The following is a 25,756-nucleotide window of genomic DNA, read 5'->3' as shown; positions in this document are numbered from 1 at the left end:
GATGATCTTGTCCTGATTTTATTAGAAAATATGTTTACACTTACAGTTTTTTAATATATTTTACTGATTATGCTATTACAGTTGTCCCATTTCCCCCCTTCACTCCCCTCCACCCTGTACACCCTCTCCCACCCATTTCCCCCCACCTTTAGTTCATGTCCATGTGTCATACTTATAAGTTCTTCAGCTTCTACATTTCTCATACTATTCTTACCCTCCCCCTGTCTATTTCCTACCTACAATCTATGCTACTTATTCTCTGCACCTTTTCCCCCTCTCTCCTCCTCCCACTCCCCTGTTGCTAACCCTCCATGTGATCTCCATTTCTGTGGTTCTGCTCCTGTTCTAGTTGTTTGCTTAGTTTCTTTTGGTTTTGCTTTGGGTGTGATTGTTAATAATTGTGAGTTTGCTGTCCTTTTACTGTACATGGTTTTTTTTTAATCTTCTTTTCTCAGATAAGTCTCTTTAACATTTCATGTAATAAGGGCTTGGTGATGATGAACTCCTTTAACTTGACCTTATCTGAGAAGCACTTTATCTGCCCTTCCATTCTAAATGAAAGCTTTGCTGGATAGAGTAATCTGGGATCTAGGTCCTTGTCTTTCATGACTTGGAATACTTCTTTCCAGCCCCTTCTCGCCTGTAAGGTCTCATTTGAGAAATCAGCTGACAGTCTGATGGGAACTCCTTTGTAGGTTACTGTCCCCTTATCTCTTGCTGCTTCTAGGATTCTCTCCTTCGTTTTTACCTTGGCTAATGTAATTATGATGTGCCTTCGTGTGTTTCTTCTTGGGTCCAACTTCTTTGGGACTCTCTGAGCTTTCTGGTCTTAGAATGGGGAAGTTCTCCTTTATTATTTGTTCAAATACATTTTCAATCTGTTGCTCTATCTCTTTCCCTTCTGGTACCCCTATTATTCGGATGTTGGAACATTTAAAAATGTCCTGGAGGTTCCTAAGCCTCTCTTCATTTTTTTGAATTCTTATTTCTCCATTCTTTCCTGTTTGTTTCTTTCTTCCTTCTGGTCCACTCTACTGTTCTGAGTCCCAGTTTCCTTCCCATCACTATTGGTTCCCTGTGCATTTTCCTTCATTTCTTTTATGGTAACCTGCATTTGTTCATCTAATTTGCAACCAAAATCAACCAATTCTGTGAGCTTCCTGATCACCAGTGTTTTGAACTGTGCATCTGATAGGTTAGCTAGCTATCTCTTGGTTGCTGAAAAGGATGAGTTTTGGGGCACTGATTTGTTCTTCTATTTGAGCCATCTCTCTCTCTCTTTTTTTTTTGGTCTGGTCACTCCTGTTACTGTGAGGGACGGAGCCTTAGGTGTTCACCAGGGCTGGGCACCCCAGTGGCTAGATTATGACGTTGTATGTGAGGGCGGGGTCAAGAGGGAACAATGGCGGTGGCTCCGTTCTCCATGGGACCTCAGTCTCTTCCCTGGGATCCTGGGTTGCACACTCTGCCCTGCTCCACAATCGCCGCCTCACTGGGTCTGCCAGCTGCTGCTTGCGCACTCAGGGTCCAACCGCTGTGATCTTGTGCGCTCTCAGATGCCTCACACGCTCCCAGTTGCCATATGCGCCCAATTCTCCCTGTTCTCTACGCTGCGCCACGACCCGAGCCCGGCTGTTTGTCTCCGCCCCTCCTACCAGTCTAATAGATAAATGGATCTATTTCAACTTCTTGGCTGTCCGATTTCCATTCAGATAAATTTTCTGTCAGTTCTGGGTGTTATTCTGCCTCTAAACTGTTGTTGTTCCGATCTTGGTTGTGTGTGGAGGTACGGTGCGTCCACCTATGCCTCCATCTTACCAGAAGTCTTACACTTACAGTTTTGATCTCACTTAACTAAGGGTTTACTAGAGAGAATTAAGAGATGAGATGACAGCAAAACTCCAATGGGAATTTTAATTTTCTCATCTTCTGCCCTTATGCTAAAAACAAAATCCCCCCATTTCTATTCCTTCTAGTTAACTGATTAGATACACCCAGAGACTGTCTTCCTGAGGATGGTTCAATATTTTTTTAAAAACTAGGGACCTTCATAAATTTAATTTTTTTCTTAGGTTGGGCCATATTCGATTTTGTAATATATACTTAAAACTTAAATAGAAGAACAGGCATGAGGTTTAACTCTTAAATCTGTAGAAACTGGTAGTGATCCATCAGAAGGACCCTCCCTGAGCAAAACCACTTCTAAATGCACCGTTACATACAAAACATGGCCTCTTAAACTTCTAACAAAAATGTTACTTTTTTGCCCTGGTTTTCCTCCAAGGTAATTTTTAAGTTTAAATGGTAAAATTATATCACTAAAAACACTCCTTGAAAACTGTAGCTTGGAAACAAAAATTATGTAAATATAAAATACAAAAAGTTATCAAACGATAAATAAAGCTATTGAATGCAAACTGTAAAAATGCTTTGTAACTTGCAAAGCACTGTACAAACATAAGATGATACTACCTTTTGCATCTTACTTCTTTGTTAACTAAACTATTTTGTAGTGAAATTGTGTTTCCCTTCCAAGAAATGGAAGAAAATTAAACAATAATGTTTTTAAGAAAAAAATAGTGTTTGCTGTGGTAATTTCCCTGGTAGGTGCCATCATTTTCCCCAACCGCTGCCGGTTACCAGAACTTCACCAGAAGTTATTTAAGACTATTTGAACTAATTGAATCACTAGATCAAATTTAATTTTTTTTTTTGTTACAGAATCACATCCCTTTTCTGCAGAAAGACAAAGCCAAAGCTAGTGTCCACTCATCACAAGGCAGCATCTCATCCTTCTCTCACCTGGTCTAATCGCTACAAGGTTGAAATTGCTACAAGATTAGATTTTAAGATACATTTGTGTGGGAAGATTTAACAATTAATGCCTGCAATTTCTGCTTGAGTACAATGAGACATTTTTATATTTTGGGATATTTACAGCTTTTTAAGTTTTCTGGCATACTCTTAATCATGCACATGGTTAATTGCCAGGCACTTGACTTTGATGAAATGGCCCAGAACCACAGTCACGATGCTGGAAGATGTCTGCTCTCGAGCGGTATCTTTATGTCCTCTCCCGGAGCAAACCTGTCCCACCAGTAGGACCACTCCACAAATGTTAGTCCAGAAATGACAAGCACAGCAAAGTCCAAGTCCGCCTTCAATGGCTTTCTCCCTCTTTTCCTGTAACAAGGTTAATATGGGCTTTAGCAGTAAGTGGGGAAAATTGCTACTGGGATAAAGGCTTGCGACACGGAACTAAAAGCCTCAAAGTAAAAATAGAGCCTGCAGGTCTCCTGGAGCTTGATCTTATGCTGAAAGCAATAATGAAATGGAAATTATAGCTCTACCTGACAGAATTAACTTTATTTAGTTAGAAATCCTTTGTCAAAGAAAGGTGGGATTTCCAGGTTTGAAAGCTGTATCACTCATTAGAGTTTTATTAAGTGGGATTAATATTGACAAAAACAGAGACCATAACTTATAAAGGGGTCAGTTCACCTGAGGACACAAATAAAAACGGCCAGTTCACCACCCACAAACTTTCCAGCTGTTTTATGTCAAGAACTGGAATTTGACACTACAGTTTGTTACAAAGCACCATAGTGGAGTCTGTCTGAGAATGCCAAGTTAATGTACTACATTCATCTCTATTTTGTATCCTGAGGATCTGAAAAGGGAAACTGCCATTTGTTAAATTACAGACTGTAAAAAGATGGGTATATAAAGTTCAATTCAACAATGAAAGGTTTTCTTGCTAACCAGTCCATAATTATGGCTATTCCTCTGTCCTCTTGGCCTGCGGACTTCCTTCTGCTGCTTCCTACCTGATCTCCGTAGCTGCATACGAAAAGAGAGTAGAAACAGGACATGGTTGTTATGTGTTTCTGGGGTAGAGGGGAATACAGTCAGTTTCAGCCTATCCTTAAGATTTTGTTTTTCAATATTTTATTTATTTTATTTTTACAGGGGAAGGGAGGGAGAAAAAGAGGGAGAAAAACATCGAAGTGTGGTTGCCTCTCCTGCGCCCCCTACTGGGGACTTGGCCTGCAACCCAGGCATTGTGTTCTGACTGTGAATCCAATCAGGACTGGACCCTTTGTTCGCAGGCTGATGCTTAATCCACTGAGCCATGCCAGCTGGGGCGTTTTTTAAGTACTCCAAATGCTGCTCTTACCCTTACTGTCTTGTGATTTCTTAATATTTGGCTTCCTTTGGGTTTGTTTTCCTGAATTGGATGCTCAGTCAGTTGTTCCTTTTGTAGGTAACTATGCCGTCATTGTCTTCAATCTGCCTTCCCAATATTGGGTCGCATGTCCCATAGTGGTACAGACATCTAAGAGACAGCCAGGTGTAGTAAGTTACTCACTTCAAGGACTGGAACCACAGACATGCTGTCATACTGTTAAATAGTTTGGCAGAACCTCTGCCTTCAGCTGATACGTACTTTCTAGATTTCTGGGACATGTGCACTAAATACATACGTGCTCACATATGGCAAAGAGGGTAGTTAAGTATTAACAAAATCCAAATGAAAACAGAATTTGAAAGATTCCAACTTGCACCCTTCCTTTAAAATCACCTCACGTTGCTGGCAAGAGCTATTGCCAGGAAATAAAGCCTTCTATTGTGTCAAGAAAAGGCAGCTGCATGAATTTACCTGAAGCATGAATTGAAGGAAACGTTTAGAGAATGCCTGTCTTGGACTATTCTAGTCTATGAGGTTGAGATGCTGTCCTCAGTTTAACAATCCCTGGAGCAAAGCGGTACCCGCGAGGGTTTCTGAGAGCTTCCTATTTGTGCACAGCGTCCCGGGGCAGTGTGGGCAGTCCCTGGGCACCTCCGCCACCCACGGTGTGGCACTGCAGGCGTTGTCGGACAAGGGCTGCGGACCCTGTGACGAGAAACTAGTACCTGGTCACAGGCCTAGGTACTCCGACAAGATATAAGGTGACGTTTTATTCAAGGCGGGAGGTGGAGGAAGCCAAGTCATAGTGGCACTGTGAGTGCTGTGACAAAGCTTAGGCAGCATCTTCACTCTTCAGTATAAATGGTCTTCTCCCACAAAGGGGAGCAGCACATTTTTCTTGTTTGCTATCAAGCTCTGACCAAATTTCTTATATTTTAAATCTTACTTTTAAGTTCTCCCTAGGGCCTTATTTCCCCTTCATCTTTGTCACTAACCACAAATATATATAGGACTCCCCCAAGGAGCTGGTTCTGACTGTGTTATTTTAAGTGGGGGATGGAAGTGAAACCCACAGTCGCCCCACAACCCATTACTGCTCATCATTCAGTGTTTGCTTGCAGTCCTTTTACAGTTTTCCCCACATCACTGCCTCCCAATACTGGAACCCAACGAGGGTGCATCTCCTGGAATGGCTGTACCATGTCCCACTGAGGGTGGGCGGTGCCGAAAGGTGCTTAGCCATGCACTTAAACAAATTCTGGTATTACAAATACTTTGGAAATAGAGGCTAAGCATTTATAGTTGGAGAATGTCCCCTGAGTGATTCTAATGCACATTTTCTTACATATAGCCACCATTTTAGTTCTACTACTTGGAACCGTATTTTAGTCGGGTTTTTTATATAAACCATATTTGCAAATATTTTTAAATAACAATGATATAGTTCTTGAAAAGCTGGACAGTTTTTATGTTCGAAGGAATTCTCTCTCTCAGGAGAGTTTATGCATTAGTGAAGCAGTGTGGAAGCACAATGCAATTCATGTTCCAAGTGCTGGAAATAACGGCTCACGCCTCTCTGCAGTGGGTTGTCCGGGTGGAACTACATCAAATGTAATAGGTCAGTTTCCTGTTCTAGAAGTAGACTAGATTAAAAATAAGCAAACATAAACACCCCTCAGTTACTCCAATGTTAAGTGGATTTCCACTGAATGCAAGGCACCATGGACCAGAAATACACCCCCAGGAAACCGAAATCTCACAGGGCCTGCCCATCTGGAATTTGCTCTGAAGTAGACTTCAGAGTCAGTGGTTTAAGGGAAGCAGAGGTCCAGGGCTGAGGGATGCACAAGTGCAGCCACTTCTGGCGAGAATTTAGGTGAGGCTTTCTGGAAGAATGTGGGAAGGAGGGTTTCAGCCAGTAGAAATGATTGAGGAAAGGGCTTACCAGACTAAGTGAACAACGTAAGCAATGATACTTTTATTTATAGCATATGACTACTTCTTTATAGTATAGTTTCCTCCTTTAAATTCTCCTGGGACATGCAGAAAGAACCAGATGTAGAGGGAGGGAGCCTTTTTCAACTCTTTAGTCTTTAGATACGATACAGTGCTGTCTGTTCCGTTGTAATTTAACAGCAAAAATGTCCATCGGCAAGAGTTATGGGAAATCCAAATTAGTTGCACTCACAGTATGAGAACAATGAAGTTAGCTTATATTATAGCACAGTAGCTGCCAACTTATGTAGAAAAAGCCACCAAATATAAAACCCACCCTTGTTCTTTTTAATTGTGTAACATGAATGAAGAGGATAAATTAGGAAAAACAAGTAAGTAGTAAGTAATGCCTAAAATTTTTTTGTTTATTTTCATTTGAGATCAAAATAAAGCTTTTACCTTTTGACATTTGTCATTGGATACATGACTATAAAAACCATTTGGTCACAAATAATTTTTCTGGTGTGCATATCAGTAATTGCGTAGATATATGAGGTCTGCCCAGAAGGTATCCAGCCCAGTAATATGAAAAATAGACATTTACTGAAGAAGATACAAGACACAAGAAACACTGTACACAGGACAACGATGCCTCAGTCCCCTTCAGAGAAGGCACCTTGGAACCTCACACAGTTCTCCCAATCACCATCAGCTGCCCCATTGTATTTTCCTGAATCTCATTGACGGTCTGAAATCTCTTTCCCTTCAAAGGTGATTTTAGTTTTAGAAAAAAGTCAGAAGTCACAGGGTGCCAAATCTGGGCTGTAGGGGGCTGAGTCACCTGGGTGATTTGAAGTTTTGCCAAAAAACTCTGCACAAGACGTGATGCATGAACAGGCATGTTGTTGTGATGAAGCTGCCAATCACTAGCTGCCCATAGCTGCGGCCTTCTGAATCATCTGAATAGTTTCCACAGAGGAATGTCCAAGCTTCACACAAAAATCTGATGCATATTCATTGCTCTACTCACTTAGTCATTTTGAATGTGACGGCCACACAGTACACATGCTCACTCAATGGCATCTACTGCCCCCACTGACTAGTGCAGTGAAGTTGTCATTGTTCACACATGCACATTCCAGTCTACTCTCCTTGGCTTCCAGGTTACCTCAGTGTCACACAAACTATTCTCATTATATTAACAATCGCTGGACTTTTTCCAGACAGACCTCGTGTACATGTTATAGGTGTTATTGTTTTATAGATACTATAGTTGTACAGGTGCATAGTTGTTCACAATATTTTCTTACAATCCATTGTCTTTCTGTGACATCAGTTGTTACTTCGCCTCTTTCATTTCTGATTTTATTTATTTGGGTCCTCTCTCTTTGTTTCTTGAGGAGCATGGCTAAAGGTTCATCAATCTTGTTTATCTTTTCAAAGAACCAGCTCTTAGTTTCATTGATCTTTTGTATTGTTTTTTTAGTCTCTATGTCATTTCTTTTCTTTTTTTTTATTATTTCCTTCCTTCTGCCTACTCTGGGCTTTTCTCATTCTTTTTCTAGTTCTTTTATTTGTAGTATTAGATTGTTTATTCCAGATTCTTGCTTCTTGAGGTAGGCCTGTAATGCTATGAACTTCCCTCTTAAGACTGCCCCCACTGTGTCCCATAGATTTGGGGTTGGTATGTGTTCATTTTCATTTGTTTCCAGATAATTTTTTATTTCTTTTTTTATCCCATTGATAACCCATTCATTGTTTAATAATATGCTATTTAGCCTCCATGTGTTTGAACACTTTTGAGATTTTTTTAATTGTAGTTGATTTCTAGTTTTATGCCATTGTTATCTGAGAAGATGCTTGATAGGATTTCAACCTTCTTGAATTTGTTAAGACATATTTTGTGTCCTAACATGTGGTCTATCTTTGATAATGTTATGCGTGCACTTGAGAAGAATGTACATTCTGCTGCGTTGGGATAAAGAGTTCTGTAAATATCAGTTAAACCCATCTGACCTAGTGTATCATTTAAGGTCACTGTTTCTTTGTTGATTTTTTATCTGGAAGATCTACCCAGTGATGTCAGTGGGGTGATAAAATGCCCACTACGACTGTATTTCTGTTCATTGCTCCCTTATAGTCCACCAAGAGTTTTTTTTTAAATGTATTTAGATGTTCCTGTATTGGGTACATACATCTTTACCAGGTTTATATCCTCATGTTGGATTGCTCCCTTTAGTATTATGTACTGTCCTCTTTGTCTCCTATTATGACCTTTGTTTTGAAGTCTGTTTTGTCAGATATAAGCACTGCTACCCTAGCTTTTGTGTTCTTTCCATTTGCACGGACTGCTGTTCCCCAACCCTTCACTTTCAGCCTGTGTGAACCGTTTGTTCTGAGGTGGGTTTCTTGGAGGCAGCATACATATGGGTCACATTTTCTTATCAATTCAGCCACCCTATGTCTTTTGATTGGAGCATTTAATCCATTTACATTTAAGGATATTATTGTAGGTACTTATTTATTACCATTTTTTCCTTTTTTTTAAAAAAAGATTTTATTTATTTACTTTTAGAGAGTGGGGGAGAGAAGGAGAAAGAGAGGGACAAAAACACCAACGTGTGAGAGATACATCAGATCAGTTGCCTCTTGCATGCCCCCAACTTGGGGACCTGGCCCACAACCAAGGCATGTGCCCTGACTGGGAATCGAACTGTCAACCTTTCAGTTTGTAGGCCAGCACACAATCCACTGAGCCATGCCATCCAGGGCACCATTTTTTTTCTTTATGACTATGTTCCTCTCTCTTTCTATTTTTTCTTCTCAAAGCAGTTCCCTCAACATTTCTTGCAATGTTTGCTTGGTGGTAATGAACTCCTTTAACCTTTTTTTGGTCTGGGAAGCTCTTTATTTTACCTTCAATTCTAAATGACGGTCTTGCTGGATTGAGAAGCCTTGGTTTCAGACCCTTGCTTTGAATACTGCATGCCGACCCCTTCCGGCCTGTAGTGCTGTTACTGAACCCAACCAGTAGGGGGAGGGGCTCCTACTGCCGGTTGCCAACCAAGCAAATCTGCAGACAGGTTGGTGGAAAGAGAGGGAATCTTTTATTTAACAATTATAACAAAGGGGAAAAACCCCAAAAGTAGTTACTTAAATATTTATAATTATCATATAATTTGAAATAATGGCAAGTCCCTGCCTAAAATATCCAGGTAACAAAAGTAAAGGGAAAAGAAAAAAATTCAGAATATGACATCGAAAATAGCTATTTAAATATCTGTCATTTCAACTACTACATAGGTTCAAGAACTGAAAAAAAACACAAGAACAAAAATCTGTTTACAGTGCTATTATCACCAAGGTCTTTGGAAATAATGGCCAGCTTCTGCCTGAAAGCTTGTATCTCCTGAGGCACCCAAAGAAAAATCGCCCTGTCACCCTCTGTCAGCCCAGTTCAAGGTTGCACCAGGAACCTATTTTCCCAGCCAAAACTATCGTAAATGTAGTGGCTTAGCTGGTTCCCAGTCACTGTCCAGCTTCAGGCATCTTTGGAGTCTGCGTGTCCAGGCCTCCCACCCACAGTGCGCTGTCCTCTTCCCACCGTCGCTCACAGACCCGCCCTCCTGGTGCCCGTGGGCCGGCTGCCGACCAGAGGAGCGGCCTGGGAACTGCCCGGGGAAACAGGTCTGTGCAGGGGGCGCGGGGGCCTGCCGCTGACAGCCCGCACTCCGCTGAGCTGCCAAGCCTCTTCCCCTTCCCTCTTACTATCCCTGATGTCCAGAGCCCAGGAGGAGCAGATTTTCCGCCCGCCCCTCTTTTTTTAGATCAATCTCTCCCCGCAGGATCCCTTGCATGCCCCGGGGGTGCCACGCCCTGGTTGCCAGGGCGTTTCACACACGTGCTGCTCAACCCCTCCCCCGTTTCTGGGGGCGGGGTCCTCTGTTACAATGTTTCTGTTGAGAAACTGGCTGACATCTTATGGGAACTCTCATGTAGGTAATTAAATGCCTCTCTCTTGCTGCCTTTAATATTCTCTGTTTTTCATATTTGCATTTCAGTTATGAAGTATCCTGGTGTGGGTCTCTTTGAGCTCATCCTGACTGGGACTCTCTGTGCCTCCTGGACTTGGGTTGACTTTTTCCTTCACCAGGTCAGGGAAGTTCTCTGTCGTTATTTCTTCAAAGAGGTTCTCTATCCCTTGCTTACTTTTGTTCTCCTAGTATCCTTAGGATGCTGATGTTGTTACATTTCATGTTGTCCTAAAGTCCTTTAAACTGCCCTCACACTTTGTAATTCTTTTTTCTTTTTGCTCCTCTGATTGATTTTTTTTTTTACCTAGTCTTTCAATTTGCCTATTGGATCCTCTGCTTTATCCAGCCTACTGTTTATTCCTTCCAGTATATTCTTTATTTCAGAAATGTTACTCATTTCTGACTGGTTACTTCTCATGGTTCCGATGTCCTTTTCACTGCTGTTGAGCATCCTTATAACCATTACTTTGAACTGTGTGTTTGGTAGATTACTTGCCTCCATTTCATTTAGCTCTTTTTCTAGAGAGTCACCTGTTCTTTCATAAGGGGTCTGTTTCTTTGTCTCCCATTTTGTCTGTCTCTTTGTATTTGTCTCAGTGTATTAGATCGATCTGCTCAGGCTCCTAGTCTTCATGCGGTGGCCTTACATAGTAGGCGGCCTGTGGAACCCAGTGGTGTGGTCACCTTGATCTCCCGAGCTGGGCGCCCTAGGAAGCTCCTTGTGTGGGTTTCGTGGGCCCATTTGTTGCCATTGAGCCTTGATCGCTCTTGGCCTGTTGGTGTGTGGGATCAGCCCTCAGACAGGCTGGCGGTGAGGCTCATCCCTGACTGTGGTGTGAGCTGCTGTGCAGGTGGAGTCTCGACACAGTTTCTTCTGCAAGTCCTTGGTTATAAAACTCCTCTTCAGCCGTTTATCAGCTGGTCTTTCAGGGTGACTGTTCCCCAGTTTAGCTGTGTTTCCACTTGGTTCTGGGAGGAGGGGGACACAGGATCCACCTGCTCTGCCACCATCGTGAGAAGTCCTGCTGCATATCTCCTGTTAGATTTACTTCTAAGTATTTGGTATTGCTATTATACTTTTCTTTATTTAAATTTTATTTTCTAACTATTTGTGGTTAGAATCTCTAAGTACACGTGAGCTTTGTATATTGACATTTGGCAACCTCGCTAAACTTACAAATTTCAACAATTCCATAGTAAATTATCTACAGTTCCAGGGTGCCGCAAATGATGGCCAGGGGGTGACAGCCAAACAAAAGCTTGTTTGTACAGGTCCCACAAGCTAAGATTGTTCTTTCATTTTTATAAATTATTGTAAAAAAAGCAAAGCAAAACAAATACAAAAAATATTGTATGGAAACTGTATATAGCCTATAAAGCTTGCCCTTTATGAAAAAAAGTTTTCTACTATTCTAAATTTGCATGTTTTATTTCTTTCCTTTTATTGATTACATCAGCTAAAATCTCTAGTATAACAGTGAAGAGAAATGGTGGTAAGCTGGAATTTTAAGTTGTCCCCCCTCATCTCAAAGGAGAAGCTATTAACATTTTATAATTAAGTGTGATGTTTATTTTAGATTTTTCTGTAGTGTTCTTTAATTAGAACAAATAAAAATCCCACTCTTTCTTAATTTTCTAAGATATTTTAATCAAAAGAAAAAATCAGACAATGCAGAAATTTAACTTGCAGTGGTCAAAGGCAGCTGACACAGAGGGAGAGTATCTATAAGTTAAATTCTCATAGGAAGTGTCTTAGGCAGCATCTGTTCCCTCATTCTAGCACTGGCTCCGTATTTTTCACTGTTAGTCATTGTTTAGCCTGTGATGGCTTTCTCTCATTCAGTATCTCCTCTCTTTGCTAATCAAAACCCTTCGAAGTAGATTCTTCAAATTAAGACATAAGAACCCTATGAAGGTTGGCTTCTAAAGAACGTGCGACAAAAGTATGTTGATAAGTTTATAACTGTGTTCTACAGTAGAAATAACAAGGAGAAAATACACTTATTGATTTATTCGTGTAAAATTTACTAAACATTTAATCGAGACTTTTGGAAGCCAGCAAAACTATTTTGACATTTTTGTGTTATTCTTTGCTGATATTTAGATTAACCAGATCATCTTAAATAGGTTATTGTAGAAAGCTGCTGTAATTTTGAGCTCTGTTTATTTGGGGTGTGCAAGTTATTTTTTATATACTACCTTCTCAATCTTATAAGTGTTTTATTGACAATGCAATCTCTAACACTGCTCAAAACATGCACTAATTTTTTTTTTTGAAGGGCATTTTGTTTAATTTAGTCCCATTTTAATGTCCCTTTAAAAATTTTAACTGATGACTCTGGGAATTCAGCCAAGAGGGTTGTATCAAAAACTTGCTTGAATTTATCTAGAAATTCATAATCAGTGCTGAATCTGAACTTGTTTGCCCAGAGCAGCACAGTGCCTGGATGGCAGAGGTACACCATGGTGCTGAGCAGCTTGTCTAGACAGTAGTGGTGGTACACCACGTCAGAGGCCAGGACGTAGTCGTAATAGAAGGTTGCCTTGGGGAAGTTTCGTTCCAGGCCTTCTCCCCACACCAGCTCTTTCACTTCCGGCAGATGCGTTGCACGTTGTAGTGTGTTCTTTAAAAGATTGTACTGAAGGTTTCCTAGGACATCAGGCAAATCCGTTGCTGTGACTTGAGCTCCTAAGAGAGGAAGAGAAATGGAGTAACAATGACCTGGGAACGTTGGGGCATTTAGAGTGGACCTACACTCTCAGGAAGAAACAAGAGCAATGGAACTGGGCTTCTCAACCCCGGCCCTGCTGACACATGGGCTGGACTTACTTGACATAATTCCACTGGGTAATTCTTTCTGGGGCGCAGGTGGGGGCTGCCCTGTGCTCTGTAAGCCGTTTGGCAGCTTCTCTGGGCCCTGTCCACTAGAGGACAGTAGCACCTCCCCCCCCCGAATTACATTTATCTGACGGTTTTATTTTTTCTTACGTGAAGTATTCGGCAACCGGTTTTCTTTCCACAAAGGATGATCTCTCGCCCTTATCTAAATCCATTAATTAATGCTTAGGCATTTTTAAAGTTAGCGACTATGGTTCATAAAATAGATCACCAGATCAGTTCTTTTAAAAACTCCATTACTGTGTGCAGAAGTAGGACAGATTAGTGCCGCTTCCTGCCCAGGGCCCAGGAACTCACGGCCTGCACTTCGGGGTAAACCTATGCTCACCTTGGATTAACTCACTTTTCCCCCCTTCACACTGTTAGTTACAATATTTGCAATAAAAAGCAGAAGACAACATAGTTATTTGCAACAGGGATCTGGAAGTCACACCTCCAAAATTTCAACTTCATCACCTGGTAATCAGTGCACTGAGCAAGTTCCTTTATCTAAGGCGCAGTGACCTTATCTCTGTGGGAATTCTAGCGCATGACATTTGGGGGAGATTTAATGAGTGAAATCATGGCCAACTACCTAAACCACTGCCTGGAATAACGCTCATCATTGTTGTCACAGTAAAGGTGTCAGGAATAAACAAAGGCACAAACCTAGGATACTGGCCACGATGGAAACAAGGCCTGGTCCAGCACCAATTTCAAGTGTTTTAGCATCTTGAAGATTCAGTTCCTCCGTGTGTTCCTCCAAATACTGACACAAAGCCGTGGCCTAAAAAATATTTACAGTTGTCACTTGGGCACTAGAACATGGAAACCAGTAACAACCCCTATCCCTATCCCAAGTGAACTATTTTAGGACATGTCATTAAGAGTTTCAGTTCATGGAAGGGTTCATCAGAATCACAATATACATTTAATGATGTAATTAGACCTCTGGAATGTGGGAATTATAACACGGATCACAGGAGACAGTGTGTTAAACCCCTGCGTCGGAGGACTCCCGATCAGTCTCCAGGCATTGGAAGGCCAGCTCGTGTCTCGAATCCGGGCAGCGAGGCCTATGGGACGGCCACTTCTTGCTCTGGTTTAGTCACGGCGGGCCTCTGCCTGCTTTGGGAATGTTGTGTAAGTGTCTTCAACACCTCTCTCCTGGCCTCTTTAAAATCCAACCGGGCTAGGACTTTGTCTGCTACAGTGGTCAGCTGGGCAGTTATTTTTTTAAGTGGCTTCTCTAAGAAACACTTAGACGACCAGAACAGCGCTTTCCAAACGTTGGTGTGTACACAAATCATCTGGGGACCTGGTTCAAGATGCACATCTCTGTGCAGTAGGGCCTGTGGGGGGTGGGGGCTGGTGGTGGGGGCTCAGGACTACATTTCTGATGAGCCCCATGGTGATGCCAGGGCTCCTGGTCCCTGGACTGCACTTGGAGCAGCGGTTGCAAGGAGATGTTAAAAAAAGCACAAACATGCAAATAAATTGAGACAGCTTTTTATAAGATAGTCCCTGGGGGAACAAGGGTAATTATTTGCAATGTGGGGGTTTTAATACTAGGAAGACAAGGTCATCTAGGCTATCAAGAGACATACGCTCCAAGGTGTTTTCTGAGGAGGTAACCCTGCCCTGTGAGAGGCCGGCCCCACTGGGGTGCTTTCCAGAGACAAGGCTTTTCTCAGGAACAGCTACATCTTTTCACATTACGAACACTCCCCCACTCCTTCGTATTTGTAAGCTCTGAAAAGAGATCTTTTTCACAGAGAGCTGCACTGGAAATCACACAAGAAAAGGGTGTTTTCCCATTTTACGTGAACCCTTCTTTCATAGCTCTCAGGGGTCTGAGGTCCCCAGAGAGGCCAGGTTTGGTGTGAGAAAGGCTGAGGCCTTAACAAGAGGAAAACAGCCCAGTAGACAAGGGTCTTTTTCCATCCCTAATCTCTGATACTCCTGCTATGGTTGTCCATTTGCCAAATATATTACAATAAAAAGCTGTGGAGTAGTTTGGTGATTTTCACACTTGCTAAACCAAAGAAAAAGAACAACAATAAAATCACAGACACAGACAACAGCATGATGATTACCAGAGCGAAATGGGGGCAGGAGGGGTCGCAGAGGGTACGGGGGGATAAACAGTGGTGGAAGGAGACTTGACTTGGGGTAGAGAACACACAATACGATATACAGATGATGTCTTAAAAATTGTATATCTGAAAACTATATACTTTTAATTTTAAGCATATTTTATTGATTATGCTCTTACAGTTGTCCCAATTTTTTTCTTTACTTTATTCCCCCTCTGCCCTGCACTGCCCCCGCTCCAGCATTCCCCACCACCCTTAGTCCATGTCCATGGGTTGCACATTTAAGTTCTTTGGATTCTCTACTTCCTATACTATTCGTGACCTCCCCCCGTCTATTTTGTACCTACAAATTATGCGTCTTACTCCCTGTACCTTTCCCCATTCTCCCTCCTTCCTCTCCCTCCATGTGGTCTCCATTCCTGTGATTCTGTTCCTGTTCTAGTTGTTTGCTTAGTTTTGTTTTTGTTTTTTAGGTTCAGTTGTTGATAGTTGTGAGTTTGTTGTCATTTTACTGTTTATAGTTTCCGATCTTCTTCTATTTCTCAAATAAGCCCCTTTAACATTTCGTATAAGGGCTGGGTGATGATGGACTCCTTTAACTTGACCTTATTTGGGAAACACTTTATCTGCCCTTCCATTCTAAATGATAGCTTTGCTGGATAGTGTCATCTTGGATGTAGGTCCTTGCCTTTCATGACTTTGAATACTTCTTTCCAGCCCCTTCTTGCCTGCAAGGTTTCTTTTGAAAAATCAGCTGACAGTCTTATGGGAACCCCTTTGTAGGTAACGCTCTCCTTTCCTCTTGCTGCTTTTAAGATTCTCTCCTTATCTTTAATCTCGACTAATGTAGTTATGATGTGCCTTGGTGTGTTCTGCCTTGGGTTCAACTTCTTTGGGACTCTCTGGGCTTCCTGGACTTCTTGGAAGTCTATTTCCTTCATGAGATTGGAGAAGTTTTCCATCATTCTTTGTTCAAATAAGTGTTTAATTTCTTGTTCTTCCTCTTCTCCTTTTGGCACCCCTGTGATTCAGATGTTGGAGCACTTAAAAGTTGTGCCAGAGGTTTCTAAGCCTCTCCTCATTTTTTGAATTCTTGTTTCTTCATTCTGTTCTGAGTGAATATTTATTTCTTCCTTTTGGTCCAACTTGTTGAGCCCTGGTTTCCTTCCCTTCACTGTGAGTTCCCTGTGTATTTTCATTTATTTCAATTTGTATAGCCTTCATTTCTGCCTTCATTTTGCAACCAACCTCAGTCAATTCTGTGAGCATCCTCATTACCAGTGTTTTGAACTCTGCATCAGAGATTGTCTATCTCCTCATCATTTAGTTCTTTGTCTGGAGCTTCAATCTGTTCTTTCATTCAGGCCATATTCCTTTGTCTCAGCACACCTGTTACATTGTAAGGGGTGGAGCCTTAGGTATTTGCCTGGGTGGGGCAACCCACTTAGCTGCACTGTGGCACTGTATGTGGGGGAGGGGTCAGAGAGGGAACAATGCCACTCGCTCACTCCACTCTAGTCCCACTTTCCATTACTTCCCTCACTTCCCACAAGTGAATTGTGCCCTCTCAGGTGCTGATTCTCAAGTGGGTGGGTTTATGGGAACTCTCCTGTGACACTGAGAGTTTCTCCTGCCTTCGTGGCCCCATAGGATTTTACAGCCAGAGGTTTTGAGTCTTTAGTTTACTGGCCAGCCAGCCCCTGCCTTGCCCACATGGTCCACAGCCTTGCTGCGAGTCCTCTACTGCCCGGCTGCCCATCTCAGCCCCTCCTACCAGTCTGGATGAATGTTTCATTAACTCCTTGGTTGTCAGAGTTCCATGTAGTTTGATTGTCTGGCAGTTCTGGTTGTTTATTGTTTTTAAATTGGTTGTTATCCTTCTTTTGGTTGTGCAAGGAAGTGAAGTGTTTCTACTTCTGCCTCCATCTTGGCCAGAGAACTATGTACTTTTATTAACTAATGTCAACCCAGTAAATTCAATATAAAAAAGAAAAGAAAAATCTTTGTTTGAAAGAAGTCATACTCATATGCATAAGGGGTAAAAGTGGAGCTTCCTTGGTTGAGAGGAGTGAGAAGGGGTGAAGCTCTAAGAGTGTGGAGTCATTTGGCTTCCCCTCCCTCCACCTGCTCCCCCTTTTCACTTGCCACCAGTACCCCAGATTGCCCCAGGGGCTCTCCATGGAGCCTCTAATCATGACTACACATTGCACACGCAGTTCCGGGGCCAGCAGGTCTGTATCATCCAGGAACACGAGAAGTGCGGAAGCACAGCCCGCCACCCACCGTCCTGCCCCCAGATCTCCTGAATCAGAATCTGCATCTTGACAAGACCCCAGTGTGGTTCACGTCCATGCTGACGACCGAGCTGCTCTGCTCTGGAGGCTCTCTCAGCCCAGGCTGCAGACCTGTGTCATGGAAGGAACAACAGTGCTGGCGTCCGAGGCTGCTGACCCAGCCTGGTTGTGCACTGCGCCCCCAAGGCAATAGCTTCACCAGACCATAAACTTTTGTTCATTAATTTAGTAATCCCTTAATATTAATAATAGGACATTAACAATTGCAGCCAGCACGAGGTTGGGTATATCACTTCACTGAACCCTCACAGCCATCTCGGGAGCTGGACACTCACCCTGCCCCATGCTTCAGATATGGGAATGAAGGCAAATGGGCGAGAAGTGAACATCCGTGACCACTCAGCCAGGGAAGAGCAGCTTCTCTGGCTCTAAATTCAGAGTGCTTCCCCCACTTCGGAGCCATCCTCGCAGGGCTGTTGCGGGGAGAACACGCGATGCAGTCATGCCTCCTAAACATTTCCACTGCGGCATCCACAGTGCAAAAAGCAGACAAGCCCCCGAGGGTCTGTGGGAATGGCCCCCAAGGACAGGCTGCAAAGCCTAAACTCTCAAGATGTGATTTTTTTTTCTTAACAATTCACATGAATTTTTCATCCTACTGTCTGATACATTCGAGTTCATGTTCATGTAAAGGAATAACGTTTCAAGAACATAGCACAGAGGAATATCAGTGCTCATGGGAGAGATGCTATGTATTTGTGGAGCCCCAGCACACCCCCACAGCCCTGGAGGCGGGGCAGCAACAAAGAATGCCGTTGGAGAAACACGGAATGTTAAAGTACTCGGCAAACCGTTCAAGACAATGCAGGTGGATGAGAGTGTTGTTATCGTCCCCAGACACCCCGCTGTCCCAGCACAGCGACCCCCTCACCCCGGGCCACACCACCGCTCCGTAACTCTCTATGGACTCTTGAACCACAATCTTCTCGCCTGCAAACTGGTAATACTCCTGAGTGTAGCTGGCATAATCTGCAGGAACAAATTTCTGGAGGCTCTGAAGAGACGGCTCTATGTTGTTAAAATCTGTGGGGCAGAAAATAAAATAGGTTGCATGATTTGTTGATCCCGTGCAAATACGTACTTAGTACAATTGGTAAGAGGGAAACAGATTGAGAATCCTTTCAACAGAGGGCCAACACTATCAATGATGATGGCCGGAAACTAGCACAAAACAATGACATGGAATGACAGGGACATAAAATTCAGATGTGACATTGTTAACATATGATGAAATGCCAAAGGGTGTCCCGAGTCCTTCCCTCTGTTTAGGAGAGGACGTAAGAGGCGTGGCTCCATCCCCACGCTCTGTTTTGACGACAGGAGAAAGCCAAATGGCATGAGGAAAATGTCACAGATGGGCTGCCTGTGGAAGGAAGACCTGGGCACACACAGGCCTGACTATTTTTAGGTCTTGAAGTAACATTCCCACATGTTGGCTGGAGTGTGTTCCTTAAATCCTTCCTACATCGGCTCCTCAAAAGGTACGGGTCACCCAAAGATGAGCCAGCCTCACAGTCCAGGGGGAGGTTGTCAGATGAGCTCTGACTATTAAGTTACGGCTGCTCTAAATACTTCTTTACTCCCATGACCCAGTCTGGCAGCTCTCAAATATCACATAAAATGAGAGGAAAAGAGCACCTGCTTGGAGGAGGATGCGAATAGAGGGTGAAGGGTGGCAGGTCTTTAAGGAAACCTACTCAGGAGTCCACCCCTGAGAGGCAGGTACCACAGGCTGTTTCGGGTATCACTGATTTCCACATGCACCGGGAAGTTCTATGCCACTGGTCTGCAAACTGTAACGGGTTCCCAGGAAGAACAGTACAGAATCTTGGAGTAAGCATTTAGAATGTGTACAATTTGATCATGTCTGTTGAATCTAATTACATGCTTGTATTTTGCATGTCTTTGCATGTATTTTCATTTTGTATCCCTAGAAATTCATTTTTGTTGTATTTTACCTAAAAAAAGTATCAGTATGTGGCAGACAAGGCTGGTTTGCGAACTAGGAGAACGGATGTCCACAGCTCTCCAGAGTGGCCTTTGGCTACAGGTTCTGACTTAGGGGTTCTACCCCTGGGAGGAGAATTCTCGGCCCTGAGCAAAATGACGAGCTTCCAGGGACCAAAGACTGCACTGAACTTGCTGGAATCTACTAATAAAGAGTGGCCAAGTCAGTCCTGAGACATTGTCCTTTCCTGTCACGTGCCCTAGATAGGGTTGTGGAGAGGCTATCAGGGGAGGGAAGATCTATGGTCCTCTCCTACCTCCATGGGAAGCTACTGATATCCAAAAACACTAACCCAATACCTACAAGGTGGCCCTAGCTGCCCTCAGAGGGCTGGGAGGCTGACTCTGAATTCGGTTTAGGAGACAATTAGAAGGCAGAGCAATAGACCGTGGTGACCAGTAAATATATGACAACCAGCACTGGGCAAGGGGAGGAAGCACTGATTTGCATGGTTTGACGATAACCGTAGTATAAACGCTCCCGCCCTGGTGACTTCAGACTACCATACAATGTCACCGGGAAAAGATGTGCAGCAGCACACCCTAACGGAGAACTTCTGCCGTCCAGCTACACTGGACATCAGTGGCCCCAAGAGCATAGTTGATCATCAAGTGTGCTAAAATAATTCGTGATGAGTCATACTCATTACCTTAGTGTTTTATATACCTTTGCCTTTTATATAACTGATTTAATTATAAGTTTATATAACTTAAATTTCAGTAGTAGCTGTCTAATAACCAACTCACGAAACTCCTGAAATTTGGGAGCTGGTGCAGGCCAGTCGGTACAAGGAGTTGGTAAGGGCTGTGCTTTTTCTGCAGGGCTTTCACCACAGAGTGTCTGCCGGGAACAGCCAGACCACCAGGTCCTCACGCCAGCTCTTGCAGGCTTCCTTCCCCCCTCCCCACCCCCACTATGGGCAGACCGTTCAGTCTTCCCTTCCTTCCACGTGTCACCAACCAGGGACTCTCAAGACTGGGGGAACAGTCAGCGGGCTGGTTTTGAATGGCTCGTCACTTCTCAGGCCAGTAAGCTGATGTATATACTTTCCCGATCAACAGTGTAACCAAATGTGGGCCTGTAAATATACTCCCACAAGACCCCTTTGTGTTCTACAAAGATATAGAAATTTACATTTATTGTACATTAAATATTTTCGTTTATTGTATCCATACTAGCTTGATGGCTTTAGAGGGACCGTGTTTTAGAGATAAGTAGAGGCGCATTGTTATGTAAACAGTTTAGTAAAAATAAATAACACCTGAGTTCAGTAGAGTTGGAACATAATTATACCACATTAAATGACTATAAATGTTACAAACGCTGTCTCTTGGCTTTGATGGCATTATCTGTCACATCCACCATTTACTAACTACCATACTCAGCCCCTGTCCGGAAATGCAACCCTGTTGGTTCCATTGTCCTGATGGGGAAATACACTTGGCTTTACAAGGGTCCTGTGTGTGACAGTGCTGCCAGGAACGCACTTTGGTGCAAAGAAGAAACTAATGTAGATTTCATGTCTCTTTGAAAGTTCTTGTTACAAAATACGCAATCTCTGGTTTATGCACAAGATAAAACAAAGTCGTGGATTTTGACATGTAGTAAGGATGCCCACGCTTGCACAAGGGCGTTTTCCTACTTGGCTTCATTATACGAACAATTTACATGGATAATACCTAGCCTTACTGTAGAGATCGTTTCTCAATATATCCAAACATCGAATCATTTTGTCATACACCTGAGACCAATACAATGTTACATGTCAATTATATCTCAGCAACAGTCATTTAAAAATCTAGAGTGAAAGGAAATGCAAACTTTTGTCACAGGAGTTAGCTGGACAATGCCATCACTGGGAAAACAACAGCAAAGGTGTGGAGGAAATGAGGAAGGAGTTACCTCCTGCAGGTCCACGGGTGCCGTCTTTCTGGGGAGTCTCCTCGGCCTCGAACCAGCCATCCGGGGAGCCCAGTCCTTCCTGCAGGCGCCCAGGCTGCTGCTCGGAGCTCAGACACACGTCCATAACTGGAGCCGGCTGGAGAGCAGAACATTGGACAAGACCCGAGTTGCTCAGCCCAGGCTGTCTGAATCTCTCAGAGGGCTCTAAAGGTGCAGCTTATCGCCTTAGCATCTGCTGAGTGGAAAAGAATGCCTGCTTTCCAGCTTAGTCCCCTGGGCGAGCATAGCAGCCACTCACGGAGCTGCCATCCTGATTGTGCAGAGCGAAGTGGAGGGAGATCGTTAAACACTACTGAATGCATTCTCTGTATGGAGAAAGGCAAAAACAGAGCAACTGGAGCCGGGGGATAGGCATAATGTTGCCAGGGCTTAAGTGTACTTCTGTAGCTTTGAGAACTGAATCGTAACACAGAAAATCTGGTCTAGCAATATGGCCATTGGGAGCACCCTGTGGCCTGAAATATCATGGGCGAGTAGCCAGGATTTGGAGCAAACACAGGGCTGTTCCCTTTTCCTCTGAGGCTTTGTTGCAAGACAATAGGGCTGAGAGCCAGGAGCCTGCGTTGTCTCCCCACTCTAACACTTTGCAATTCATTTAACGCCTCCTGGCTATTCCCTGGTCAGCAAAAGGGGGATAATAATACCAGCCTACCTCCTAGGGCTGTGGCAAGAAACAGGAGAGCAAAGGTGATTAGTACAGCACAGGAAAACTCTCCCAGGTTCAGAAAAGGGGACCTGGCTGCTAGGATCATAAACTGGTGTCAAAATAATAACATCTGACATCGCTGCAGGATGTGTATCGTTGCCAAGCAAGCTGTAGTGCTTTACGTGGATTTATTCATCTAATCCTCCCAACAAACCCTGCAAAGTAACTGCTGTTATTATGCCTCTTCTCAGATGAGAAAAATTCAGGCCCAGATTAATAAGCAGCCCCAGTGGGTGCAGCCGGCCAGTGGCAGAGCCGGGAATCAAACCCAGGTCCAGCCGCAGACTCTGCCTTCCCATACACGAGGCAGGACACCGCTTGAGTTAGCCCAGGCTTTCCTGGCTTAACTTGCCCTGAAATGACTCATAATGTTTCCCCAACACAGGGACATTTTCTAGTCTTTTTTACAGAATGTGAATGGTTTTTCTTGTTTGCGTTTACCATTCTGTGTTTTCCACCCGCACACGCATTGCCTGTCATCATATTGTTTCAGCCAGCGTTGGATAGCAACTAGCCACACCTGCCACACCGGGACAACCGGCTGACCCAGAAACCAACAGGAACCCGGCCATCCAGGCGCTGGCCTACTCCAGCAGCAAACAAAACACAAGAAGGATCACCGGTCCCTGTCGCCAATGCAGTCCCATCCCACACCTGCAGGAACTGCACGTCTCTCACGTTCAAGTGCCACAGGATTTCAAACAAACGAGACTGCTGTGAAAGTAGGTTAACGCTTTCATTGGCTCTTGAGTCAAATAAGCAAACATTTACCCCAATTCTCCAACTCCCCAAACCAGCCAAGAGTGCTCTGCTGGTCTGTGCTTTGCAGGAGAAGAGTTTCCTCTTGAAGATACTGACTAGCGCCTTCCTTTCGACTTTCCCGCAATGCCAGGAAGTTTCTCCTAAAAGATAGCAGACTGGTTGCTTATGAGCCCCTAGAGCATCTTCGGTGCAGAAGTCTCAGTGCCGTGGCGAGAAGCCTGCATTTGAACCTTGGCTCTGCCATGCACTGTCTCTGTTGAGAATGGTGACACCCACCTCACACGGTGGTTGTGGGAGCTGAGAGGAGTAATCTGTGCAAAGACTCACCCTGCAATGTCTACTCTGACTATCATCTCCGAAGCTAGAGAAGTCGTGATGCACAGCACTCTGTGCTGGCCTCCCTTCCAGCACCACGGAACTCTGAGCATTCAATTTAAGACATTTCTTCCTGTGCATGCAAGCCAAGGAAAATTATTTGCCTTGTGAAATGAAGTGACTCCCGCCCCCATCATTATAGTTGACATGAGAAATCAATTTTTTCCTAAAAACAGCTCTGCATTGAAAAACAATCTTTCTAGAGCGTAACTACAGCAATCTGCCTAGCATTCATTAGTTTGACACCTCATAAGATATATATGTTAGTATTTAAAAAAGAATTGGGAAGTTTTTAAAATGACTCCTTGTTAGTACAAACCCTCAAAATAATTTTGAACTGTTAGTTTAAATGTAACTTTACCTTATGTAGCAGAAGAGATTTGAGATTTCTGTGTACCCTTTAATCCCCAATGTTTTATATAGATCTGCACCTAAAAGGATTAGCATTTTATGAACAAAAGCCAGCCAGTGGAAGACCAAGTTATTTAGGGTAGCATTACCCACCAGTACTCAGACACATTGCTTTGCTAGAATTTCCTCTCTCTCTCTCTCTCTCTCTCTCTCTTTCCCTCTCTCTCTCTCTCTCAATCTCTCTCTCTCTCTCTCTCTCTCAAAATTTCTCTCTCACACATACACGCACACACGATCCTGGCAACATGAAATAGAATCACCCTCAAAAGGTCCAGAAAAGCACTCCAGCACAGCAGAGACTGCCCTCTATGGTATCCTGAGATGTCGTTTGGAATGTGGACTTACATTTCACTTTTTTAAAAAGTGGGGGTTGGGTAGTTAGGGGTTTTATGGACCTGCAAACTTTGTGCTCATCAACCAAACTCCTGTGGCTAAAGGAAGGGGTGTGCCTACCGTGGACTGCATCCTGGACCCTGATTCTAGCGTCCAGAAATAATGTAAGACTCTACCAAGAGGGAGCAAAACTTGCAAGGAAGACATGAGAACAGTCTCTACAGAAGACGGGACATGAGTAAAGGCTTAAAGTCCCACAAGGGTGATTAGTGGGAGGCAACAGTGAGTAGGAAACCAGAAAAAATTCTGCTAAGGAAAAAGCAAGCTGTTGTGATTTATTTAATAGAAATAGGCGCAGTTAAAAGGGAAAGAGGAAGAGCGTTTATTCGGTTTGGAAGCCTGGAAACCCTTAAAATAGAATATGGGACATGTAATTTAAATCCTCAGGCAAATAGGAATTAAATAATCATTCACATTTACGAGGGACTATATTTAACCATTGAGCCGAATGAGCAGTGATTTAGCTTGAGTGGATGTAAGAGCCCATTTTTATGCTCATTTTTACCCAACACCAGCACTTCATGTTTGTCTCCTCTCACCCCAGGTGTGTGAGCAGCTGCGCTGTGGCCCCATGACTGTCGGGGCTTCCTTCCCACTCCCTGGAGTGGAGGGAGGTGCCCGGAGTCTTTTTCAAGGGCATCATTCCGGTGCTTTTATTGTTCCCCAAATGGTTCACTTCTGTGATCACGTCCTGCACTTCTGTGACTTATTTCCACCACCTGTAGCCAAAGGTGGTCATCATTACAACCTTTTAACTTTCGAAAACCAATTGCAATGTGTATGAACATATGTATGTACATTCACACACACATCCTGCGAGCTTTAAAAATAAAGACAAGCACAAAGAAGAAATTTTTTAAAATCTCCTTAAATCCCACTATCTGGAGAAGTCAGCCTGACATTTTCTGGCATCAACTTTTAAGCTTTTTATGGCTTAAACTTAATAAAAAGCTATTTTACTGAAAATAAAACTGAAGAGAAACATGTACCTCTTTAAACCTAGAATGTACTATTCTATTATTGTAAGAGTTTCTTCGTAATACTTTCTTCAAAAGCCATCTTTCAGGCATCTGCTTAAGAAACAAATCAGAGCTCTATTGTCTGGAACTGGAAGAGGTTAGGTCTGAGGTCCCTAAATGTTGGACTGTGATGCGCCACATCAGCACGATCTGGAAGCTCTAAACTGCAGACTTTCAGCCCCTAGAACTTCTGCTCAAAGGCCTGAGGAAGAGCTTAGAAGTTTGAACTCACAGTCTGACACCTGTTCCCCGTGTGTCTGCAGCACTTGTCACGTAGTTGGTGTCGATCTATAGGGCAGGGACGCGGGAGTGGCGTTCAGATAGCTGAGGTGCCATCCGTGCGGAGGGATTAGGCCTTCTGCACGGCCCTGCAGGGCACGCCGATGAAGTAAGTTTCCAGCAAGTAGAACTGGGCTCAGTAGGAAAGAACTTTCTAACAAGCAGAACAATGGAACAGTTGATCTCAGGGAGCCTAGCCTAATGGAAAGTGGGCCAGATTTGAAGTCAGAACATGAAAGATTGGATCAAAGCTTTATGCAAGGTCAGTAAATGAGCCATGTGTGTGAGTCACACACTCTGCCTTCCCCATCAGTGTAGATCTCTGATCTTTCACTGGGCTTTTCCCAGCTGAACC

General features: G+C 43.5%; 1 protein-coding gene across 1 annotated transcript; it reads right to left on the bottom strand.

Annotated features, from left to right (window-relative positions):
* Window positions 1-11,781: 11,781 nt before the first annotated feature.
* Window positions 11,782-23,703, bottom strand: LOC114508354 (protein-lysine methyltransferase METTL21C). Its single transcript, XM_036011551.1, has 5 exons — window positions 23,661-23,703; window positions 21,397-21,532; window positions 18,358-18,509; window positions 13,706-13,823; window positions 11,782-12,847 (listed from the first exon to the last, which is right to left on the bottom strand). The coding sequence occupies exons 2-5, from the start codon at window positions 21,518-21,520 to the stop codon at window positions 12,453-12,455; spliced, it is 789 nt and encodes a 262-aa protein (XP_035867444.1). The 5' UTR covers window positions 21,521-21,532; window positions 23,661-23,703; the 3' UTR covers window positions 11,782-12,452.
* Between the last annotated feature and the right edge of the window lie 2,053 nt (window positions 23,704-25,756).

This window comes from Phyllostomus discolor, chromosome 11 (genome assembly GCF_004126475.2).
Source record: "Phyllostomus discolor isolate MPI-MPIP mPhyDis1 chromosome 11, mPhyDis1.pri.v3, whole genome shotgun sequence".
Lineage (NCBI taxonomy): Eukaryota > Metazoa > Chordata > Mammalia > Chiroptera > Phyllostomidae > Phyllostomus > Phyllostomus discolor.
The sequence above is the reverse complement of the archived record's forward strand: the minus strand, read 5'-3'. Positions and strand labels throughout refer to the sequence as shown.

What these genes read in the sequence shown, in the direction of transcription:
- LOC114508354 (XM_036011551.1), bottom strand. Translation starts at nt 21,520, where the DNA reads ATGGACGTGTGTCTGAGCTCCGAGCAGCAGCCTGGGCGCCTGCAGGAA. An exon ending in CACCCGTGGACCTGCAGGAG is followed by an intron (nt 18,510 to 21,396) that starts GTAACTCCTTCC and finishes TCTGCCCCACAG; the next exon opens with ATTTTAACAACATAGAGCCG. An exon ending in CATCGTGGCCAGTATCCTAG is followed by an intron (nt 12,848 to 13,705) that starts GTTTGTGCCTTT and finishes TTCCTCTCTTAG; the next exon opens with GAGCTCAAGTCACAGCAACG.